This window comes from Populus euphratica, unplaced genomic scaffold (genome assembly GCF_000495115.2).
Source record: "Populus euphratica unplaced genomic scaffold, PopEup_1.0 scaffold309.1, whole genome shotgun sequence".
In the NCBI taxonomy this organism is placed as follows: Eukaryota; Viridiplantae; Streptophyta; class Magnoliopsida; order Malpighiales; family Salicaceae; genus Populus; species Populus euphratica.
Genome location: NW_011500043.1, coordinates 449,431 through 459,361, shown reverse-complemented (window position 1 = coordinate 459,361; position 9,931 = coordinate 449,431). Strand labels below are relative to the sequence as shown.

The 9,931-nt window shown below is 34.5% G+C and overlaps 2 protein-coding genes across 6 annotated transcripts; both read right to left on the bottom strand.

The window, feature by feature from the left end:
- Window positions 1–409: 409 nt before the first annotated feature.
- On the bottom strand, window positions 410–2,177 carry LOC105107331 (ENTH/ANTH/VHS superfamily protein). Its single transcript, XM_011001225.1, has one exon. It carries the CDS (start codon window positions 1,987–1,989, stop codon window positions 886–888), a length of 1,104 nt encoding a protein of 367 aa, XP_010999527.1. The 5' UTR covers window positions 1,990–2,177; the 3' UTR covers window positions 410–885.
- A 1,414-nt stretch (window positions 2,178–3,591) lies between these two features.
- Window positions 3,592–8,090, bottom strand: LOC105107329 (Class I peptide chain release factor). Of its 5 annotated transcripts, none has more exons than XM_011001220.1 (7): window positions 7,492–8,085; window positions 7,292–7,367; window positions 6,911–7,041; window positions 6,746–6,816; window positions 6,276–6,357; window positions 4,853–4,900; window positions 3,592–3,939 (listed from the first exon to the last, which is right to left on the bottom strand). In XM_011001220.1, exons 1-6 carry the CDS (start codon window positions 7,897–7,899, stop codon window positions 4,880–4,882), a joined length of 789 nt encoding a protein of 262 aa, XP_010999522.1. In that variant the 5' UTR covers window positions 7,900–8,085; the 3' UTR covers window positions 3,592–3,939; window positions 4,853–4,879. The 5 variants fall into 5 exon arrangements, with proteins under 5 accessions (XP_010999522.1, XP_010999524.1, XP_010999523.1 ...); XM_011001222.1 differs by having other exon boundaries at window positions 3,614–3,927; window positions 7,492–8,088; XM_011001221.1 differs by having other exon boundaries at window positions 3,614–3,918; window positions 7,492–8,087.
- Window positions 8,091–9,931: the final 1,841 nt, after the last annotated feature.

Here is a 9,931-nt window from a genome sequence, read left to right as displayed (position 1 = left end):
TCCCTCGTCCTCAAATACGAACCGTGAAACCCACCAATAATCTCCAATCACTTCTCAAGCCAACCCCAGTTCTGCACTTAGGATGAGGGGAAAGTGGAATAGCTGCAGGGATTGTCTCAAAAAATCCAAGTTACCTGTTATAGTATCCATGCTTTGCTCCTGGAAACTAACTTAGTTTCTGCTACATATCGAAATACTACTAGTTTAAACGAATGGTATCGACACTGCAATCATGACAAAAGCTTGTTGATTAAGTTGGTTCATGTGTCAATCATCTATCAAGCTAGTCAACAGAAGTCTGTCTCATGCATTGGCTAATAATTACCAGAGCTGAATGAGATGAAGGAATGGAGCCTAAGGGAGAGGTATATATAGTAGTGTTCATAGATCAGATCACTAGCAGCTTTTATCTAATGAACTTACTTTACTGAATCAGGAGTAGTTTACTAGTTTATTTATACATTAATTGTAACACTTAATTCTTCCAGAAAATAGCCCTAATCATTTTTCCTATAAGTGTATTCACTTCTACACTTAATCGCTCACAGACAAGATGAAGATAGTACAATAATGGTTGTTCTTGTGATTACATCACGTCCACGTTCAAGTTTTCTTCCTTGCAAAACAAACAATTGACTCCCATTGAAGATCCAACATCAAGAATCAACAACATCATGAGTCCAAAATTACAAACAATGGATTTCTTGATCCAAGCTAACTCATACTTTTGAAAGGTTCGCTTGTAAATGGTTTAGAATGAAAGGCCTACCATGTTCATTCTGTGATACATTACTTTTTATTCACAATTTCCCAGATATTGGGTTGGCAGAAAGATCATCACTGACCGTGTGCCGCAAACGAAGGGCGTATGAAGTTTCATGATTATTAATCTTCAAAAACCACCCACACCTTGCTTATTTTAGTCTCCAATGTGCAAGAGAAAAGAGTTGGTGACCAGCTAAAATTACCCGCATCCTTCTCATCACCTTCTGACTTTGTTATGCAATCCAAAATGGGAGGTGTTGAACCATTCTTGTTCAGGACTGGCGAGCTGCGGGAAGTTGCAATATAGGTCGAAAACTGCTCCAGTGCCATAAGATGATCCATGGTGATGATTTGTACCACTGGATAGTCCAAGTTCTTGTTTTCGATAATTCGTTTGCAATTCTCAAACAAATTATGAAGCTCCTGGCTTTGCTGAGAAGCCCTCCTTAGTATTTGACAGGCCAAGGCTCTAGCTGCCCTTGTTAAATCAAAGAACATATTAACAAGAGCTGCTACACCTTCACTGTATGTCTTGTAAACTTGGAAGCTCTCTTTCAAGGTGTTGCTCATAGCCGCTTGAGCAAGATTATCTAAAGGCGAAATATTGAACGGCGGACAATCTAAAACTCTATCTATAAACACTTGACATTTTGGTAATTTTCTGAACACCAAATCGATGGACTTTTCATCATAGCATCGAGATTCCAGATCACCTTGGGACATAACAGGTTCAAGCTTCCCTGCTTGATTGATGACCCACCCTATTCTTTCCTCTAGATAAGCTGCATATTTGTGTATGAAGCTCACGGAAGGATCTGAGATGTTCCTTAGGAAGCAGCGAGTACTTATTTGGAGATGGCCTGAAGCATGCGCATTACGCAGCTGCTGCTCGAAGCATCGATTGCCTCCACGAAGGAGTCGATGAATTAGAGAGAGTGTCTTGAGGGCAACCAGGTTGTCTCTGGTCTTGCCAAGGCGGCAAGAAATCCTCTCGGCAAGAAAGTGGATGGATCCGGGAGAGTTTGAGACCAAGAAGAGGATCTCATGCATGTGTTTGTCGTCAATGGAACCACTATCATGGCCAGTTGCACGCACAACTGCGACCTCTATGCTGGAAAAATCCTTCCTTTCGTGATGACTGTAGATCATGGCTTTCCCAATTGATGCATGATCCTTCACTGCGCCAAGAGCTATTCGGAGCTTGCCTTGTATGTCCAACCCCATTTTCTTTGAATTTGTATGAAAATGTGTAGATGTGTTTCACTAGAACAAAGCGTTTATAAAAGGGAGAGTGTGGGGAGGGAAGTTGAAGAATTAGGCAATGGGGAATCATATCTTGATTTTAAAACAAGCCAAGTTATGCCTTTAAAAAAGTTTCCCAGTAACAAAAGAGACCTTATGGGCCACAATGTTCTGCCAAGAAATTTAAATCACAGTTTGCATGCTTTGTTACTATTATATTGCTGTATAGGGTACCAAGTATTTCACATACACAAGTCAACAGGAACAAATTCTCGCAAATCTACCATGATACTAGCTTATCCTCGACAAATATTTGCCAGACCGAGTGATCAATCACATGCCTGCGAGTACTGCAAGCAAGAGGATATTAAGTGCTTGGGATTATCTTATATTGCTTTGCTCTGATCTCAAATATCTCTTGAAAAGGGTCCCACTAGTTGAACAATGAATTTGATGAACATGCGAATGATTTGTACTGGACATGAGAAACATACAAGTACAGATAGAATTTACATAAATCTTTGTTTTTCATAACTTTATGGGATTATGTATCGCAGCCCCATGTTTGACTCTAATTAATGATATGGAAGAAAACAGGAAAAATGCGGTCATTTGCCATCCCACTAAAGGCCTTGGATTCTCTCCCTGTAAACTCAAATCAATCACTAGTGTTGATTAATATTTAGCTTTTCCAGGTGAACTTGTTGTGAATTTGAAAACCGAAACAAGGAGTGCTTTACAAGGCCTTCCTTTCCTTCTTTTCAACTTTTGGGAGTGTGGATATAAACAAGTAAACTGCTACATGTTAAAAGAGTCAACGGGCAAAAAGGTTTCTTGTAGTGGTGGGAGAAAGAACCTCATTCCTTAGGAATAGGATTCTCCCGCATCAAGCTTTCTTCCTATTGGCAACAACATAATATACCAAGCATTTTTTACCTTGAATATCTTCTCTCTCTCTGTTTTTTTTTTTTTTTTGGCTTTTGGTTATGATATCTTCTCCTTTCACATCCACAGGTTCTTCATTCATTATGATACAACTTTCAATTTCCATTCAGCTGCCACTCAAGGGGCAAAACATGACCCGTATAAGATATTGCGGGGTGAAATGCCTTGTCATATTTAGTAATGGTTCAAGATGTTTCAGCCATGGCTAAATCGTGACAGCAAATAGTCTCTCAGCGGACACCTCAAAAGTTCAAACTTGGGGTTTCATGTGCAATTCTGAAGTTCAAATTAAGAGAGAAGTGGGATGGGAATTTGAAAAATGAAAGCAATCTTCACTGTAAAACACGAGACTGATAGCCTCCTCAATCCCAATTAATTATGGAAAAAAAGATGAGGACCATCACATCAAACAAAACAAATTTCATCATGTCGACACATGTCAAGGTGGAAGGATAACTAAGCCTACTCTCTAGCCTGGTTATTCTGTCACTAGTGGCCGATTTGGAGACATTGAATTGTGTGGAGAAATTGAATTGCGTGGATAAATGATTGAATAGATCTCTAACAGCAGTTTCATACATTCATATTCCATCAAATCAAAAAATATCATGCATTTCTATATTCTGAAAACCTTCATCACAGGGCGAATTGACAGGTTGTATTTGGGAATGAAACGATTCTTTTTTATCCTCTATATTCCCCAACTCAAGTTGGATATTGTCTGGGGTCAAAACCAACTTGTGAGAATACATTTCCAGGCTAGCAAGTACAAGATACAAAGCGAATAATTATAGAACAAGCCCGACTACAAGGGTCAATGCTCAATATTTTTATTATGAATAAAGACAGATATGACGATGTGCTAAGCTTACTTGTACCAAAAACGAGAATTTCACTCGACAATTATGATTGTTGAAATTGTCCGATCTCATTATCCATGCATGCACCCTGGAGCAGATGAAAGGTCTGCACACAATGCCAACAGCCCTGAAATTGGACGCTTGCACTCATGATAAAAGGGTTTGCTATAATGCCACCAACGGCAAATGCAGATGCCATTAGATGTAAATGTGTTAACTCTTGTTTATTGTTTTATTCAAATCCAGTGATCTAAACACTATTTTCAGCAGTCTAGACTTCCGCATGTTAAAAATGCACTCCAATAAAAACATTAAGTTTAATACACTATCTAACGTCATTATTGTCAAAACTAGTTGAATCACCAACAGATAGGCAATGGGATTATCACGACATGAAATTTTTCTTTCAACTCATTGTCTTTTCTGTTGTTTTCATTCTATCCTCCCACACTTGTGCTTTGCTAACCTCAGCAAGAAAAAATAAAATAAAAATCAATAGGCAAAACATATTCAAAAACTACAATCAGAGTGTGTGGTAGACACAGCATTTCACTACAAGGGCCGCTGAACTCTTCAAAGAAAGGGAAAACAATTATTGAACCACATTTGTGAAGGGAGGCCAATCAACTAAAGCAAAAAAATGATTCCTGTCGAACCTATTCCCATGTTTTACTCTAGACACCACAAAAGTGATTCCAGACAGTACAAGTCACGAATCTTAAACTCCTAGTTTTGTACTCTAGTGCAACTCCACAAGAAAAGGCCCCCGAGAGCATGTTGATAAATTCATTAAATAGCAATACATGGATCTGGATAAATTTGAGAAATTAATCAGTAAATAAAAGCATTACAACAACGCATATAAATCCGTGGTTCCTCTGGGTAAAACATTCTGCCATCTCATATTTTCTGTCACTGCATGATGTCATGACTATGCAAACTGCTGTGCTATTTTAATTAATGACATTCCGTGCATAGTCACTGTAAATAAAACAAACGGTGCTTTTAAAAAACAAGAAGAAATCAAGAAATTGTTATACCTGAATGTAAGTAGCCTCTGGAAAGCCCTACCTTAGAGGCTTTAAACCCTGGAAAAGTCTCATAAAAGGTCAGATTTTTTATTGATAGCTCATAATAGATAAATTTAGAAAAAAAAAAGTTAAAAAGCATGTGAAAGATGCTCAAACTACATAAAATACAGCATTTACACACATGGCATAAAAAATTCAACAACATGAAGGAAATTTTGTGTTTCTATTCTGGTCAAGCAAATTCCTACTGATGTCAGAGAGAACAAATTTTACCTAAAAATGTGAAGAAATGACTGTTTTCAGCTTTTGCATTTTACTTCTTTTACTGATCTCATTCAGAGGGGAAAAAAGAAAAATTATATTTTACCCTCAGTTCTCATGGGATGCTTTAAGGTCTGGAATTTTTGACACGGTGGCTATAGAGAGGGCTAACTGACATGGAAAAGCAACTTCCTTGGTATAACACTTAACAGGTAATATTCTTATCAGAGATCATTTTACTTAGTTTTAACTTTTCAATCAAGTCAATGGCAAATGTGTCTGGTTTCTCTTCATATATCACCAAGTGATCCAGGTCATCATATCAACTAGATGGGCTGATGCATGAAAAGAGAAGGTTTCGGGAAACTTAATGTGATGCCATTTTTATAGATCTTTCACCTTTGCACCGCTTCATTTTATTTTTATTTTAACAGGGGCAGTTTAAAACAAAAAACCTAAGCTGATGCTTCAGATCAAGTTGTGTCTGGAGGCAGAAGAGTTATGTAATAAATTTATGAATGTGTTGGTGCCAATACAAGCCAAGACATGGAAAGTGGATGTTCTCATAAAAGTTTTCATCATGCCACATTCAGGAATGCTGACAATAAATCATTTTTATATGTTTTTCTTCTTTTCTTTAACTTTATTTTGTTTTTATTTTGACACATACAAGTTGGACCAAAAACCTAAGCTGATGCTACAGATATCAAGAGATGTGGAGGTTGAAATGTTCTGTAATCAAGTTATGAATGTTTTAGTTCCTTTCCTGTCTCCATTAAGTGCCAGACATAAAAAATATAAAGCTCCACTGTGTATGAGTTGATAAGAAAATACAAATTATAAAGAAATGCATAAGCTCATTAAGAGGTTGTATTTGGCTAAAACAAGGTGAAGAAGCCTAGTTTTTTATGAGCTCAAAAATGGAGATTATCAGTTTATTTGCTCATCAAAATGATACATCTCTATGAGCTCAGAAAAGAAAGTTTAAACCAAGCTACTACAAAGACATGGATATCTTGAACAAAGCAAAGTGTCAAAACTGTTCTCATCTAAGATCTAGCATGCATTTGTAATTAAGATTTATCCATTTCTTCTGCTGGAAATAGTAATTGCTATGACCTAGTATGTTACCAATTGCAATAACTCTAGCAATAATAATTAGTAACTATACCTTCGAATTCCTCAAATCATTCACTGCCATCCTAAGAGAATCATCTGATAGTATCAAACGTGACAGAGCCCCTGTGCTTAACCTGCAACATTCAGCAGAGACTATCATGAGAGCAGGATTGTTCTAACCTAGTCAGTCACCATATATAATCAAGAATCAAGTTTACTTGAACTAAGCCTGACTAGCATGAAAGTTTTCCCTGATCAAGAAAAACTAGAATGCATAATACAACAAATGATGGTTTAAAAGGAAATGATACATTTTTTGGACCAGTGAAAAATAATTCTTAATTTCTGCAGATATGAGAAATGAACCACTAAAAATCTAGTCGAGAATGCATCATGGTATCTAGAGCCTCTAGGCTAGCATTAGAAGATAATCAAATTTCAGTTTTTAAGGCTTACAGTCTGTTTTAAGAATAGGAAAAAAAAGAAAAAGAATATAGGATAGAAAAGCTCATTCCTAAGTACCCTAGTAATTTCCCTGCTTCCGATATAGAGCCATCAACAGCAAAGATTAGATCCAGCAACGCTTGCATTCCCTATATTAAGGAATAAAACTTGCAATAAGTTTTCCAACCCTTCAAAATGGATAGAAATACATGTAACTTTTAGAAGGAAAAACAACTTTATTACCAAGATAAATTTAGGATTCTTGGGTCCAATTTGTGGACCACAATCTGATCCTCTGATTGTTGATTTAAGAGGAAGAATTTGAAGCAGTTCCAATGGAGGTGAATACGAATCAATATCCAAACTGTTCCTAACTACCAAAATAATAATAATAATAATAATAATAATAATAATAATAATAATAATAATAATAATAATAATAATAATAATAATAATAATAATAATAATAATAATAATAATAATAATAATAATAATAATAATAATAATAATAATAATAAGGAGCATCTGAACAAGCAAAACAAAACATACACTTTTGTCCATCTTCACTCAAGCAGCAATAAAAAAGAGTACAAAAAGAATCAAAAGGCACTTAAAAGTATCTACCTCTGATAGCTAATAGAGCGCGCAGGCGTTTCAAAGCCGAAGCACGATTCATATGCTGTGATCGGTCCTCAACAGCCTACATACGTAAAAAGAACAAGAACCAAATAAAAACCACTTAGACAAAACAACAAACACTTTATATGCATATTCGGCATGGTACAGTTTTGGCAGAAAATGAAGCAAGTAAAGCTAGTGGTGACCTGAGCAATAATCCCAGTAGGGAGGTGCTTGAGACGGACAGCAGACTCACGCTTGTTACGGTGCTGACCACCTGGGCCTGAGGCCTTGAACGTGTCCATCTCACACTGTCTCATTAGTTCATCATCTGTCAATTCTAAGTAGTTTGTACCCTTACCATGACTTGCAGAAGTGTTATAATTGAAGCAAATTAAGTGTTTTTTTGGGGTTTCTGCAGTTCTTGTGTACAAGGTTGGTGAGTGAAAATGTCTTGATTTGGTTCTGTTAGAAGCGTTGAGATAATGGCAAGAGATCAAATTTAAAGGAGAAGAAGATGGACGAGATACGCGGGGAGGAACAATGGTGTTGGTTGTGATTGGAAGTCTGAGGAGAAGCATTGATTTTAGTAGCGAATGAGCTGACACTGCCATTTTCTTGAATCAGTAAGTATTACTTTGAATGGTACGTAAAGGGGATTTCAGTTTGTCCCAAAGGAAGCCATTGTTGTCCGAGGAAAATAACTCTCTCTTCCGAAATTGAATTTCTCGATTGCATTTATACTTTCTTTCTCCAAGAAGGAAAAAAGTAAACTACAAACCAGTGCCTAAACTATGTGTAATTTTCAGTTGAGTCCCTGTAGGTTCAAAGTTAAAGTAATGAGGCCTAAACTTTTCAGATTTTACTCAATAGTACCCTCATTAAATGGAATTAATTAAGAACTAGCCCCAGACGGCCAGATGTCGGACCGAGAGCTAAGGAACGGGACCCAAATACATTCGATTCTCCAAAAAGATGATTGAATCGGCTAGGTGAGCTAGTAAATTAGTTTACTAATAAATGATTGATGAGTGGTCGAACCAATCACTTTTATTCTTCTATATTCGGTATTTTTTCTGCAATTTTTTCAGTAGTGTGATTTTAATAATATTATCTTTTTTTTCCTCACTGTTAAAGTACATATTGAATATATTTAATTAATATTTAATAAATTATTTTAATTTTAATAAGAATTATATACATATATATAATTCTTATTAAAATTAAAATAATTTATATATATATCAATGTGAATAATCAAATCAAAAACAAAATAAGTAAAAAAAGAAGTTGAACTATAACATTTTAGATGTGTCACCTGATTATTAGATTGAAAATATCGTACATAAAAAAGCTACAAAGTTTAATCTTTATCAACTCAAATGTTATAAGATAAAATTAAAAAAAAAACATTACTTAAAATAATCTATAAAAAAAAATGAGGGTGAAAATTAAAGTAAAAATAAATTAAATGTCAACTAAAAATTTTCAATTGAAAGGTTAAACTGGAAAAAAAAAAATCTTTAGCAAAAAGAAAAAAAATAAGGACCAAATTAAAAAAAAAATAATATACCATAAACTTGGATTGAAGAATAAAATTAAAAAACTATAAATTTTTTATAAAAAGATGAAGGAAATAAATGAAAAATCAAAAGAATAAGGAATAAATTGAAAAAAATAATTATGTGAAAAATTATAATTGAATGACTATATTGAAAACAGACAAGTTTTACAAAAGTGCTAAGAAAAAATATTAAAAATCTATGATCTCATCTTCATTACTAATTGATAGAGTTTGATCGTCTAAGGATTGAGTTATTCATAATCAGCAGAAGATGGGTCATTTGATCTTTACCTCGCTAGTCTAAAATCGCTTCGAACTCTAGAGTTTGAGTACTCAAAACTGATTACGAGCATCAAATAGTTAAAACACTACATGTTGTCCATAGGAACTCAATTGTAGATTTAAAGAGACTATACACTTGATTTCTATCGAGTCCCCTAAACGATCCTACCTCTAATCATAAATCTAGATTGCGATCTAAATGTGTTGAAGGATCATCACCGTATCTCTCCTTCAACCCGGTGTTATATGTATCCTAGAAACAAAAAGGTTGGTAAAATCAAAAAAATAATAATTTAAGAAAAAAATAGTTGAAAATAATATACTATAAAGTGTTGTGCTTAGTTATCCTCGAGTTATTGCATCTCTTTTTGGCAGTCATCAATCCACACGTGCGTTTCCAAAAAAAGCTCTATCGGACTTGGTTCGCGTCCAAAAATTATAGCTGGTTAATACTTAAAAGTGCATTTTTATCGGGAATATCAAAGTTGATTAAATTTTTTATTATGCAATAAATAAAAATAATATTATTTTGATAAAAATAATGACAAAAAATTAACATATTTCAACGTGTTTTTGTTCTAGTTAATCACTTGATTTTTTAAAAAAACAAAAATAGTATTTTTTTGACAAAAAAAATAATAAAGCAAAAATTCAATTATGATAATATTTTTTTCGATTGGTTTTTCTTTGTTTTAAATTTTTAGATTTTTTTCTCATCATTTTCCTTTTGATTTTTATTAATATCATGTTAACAATCTATAACTTGATTGGAACCTCCTTTATGTTGGTTTCGCATTAAA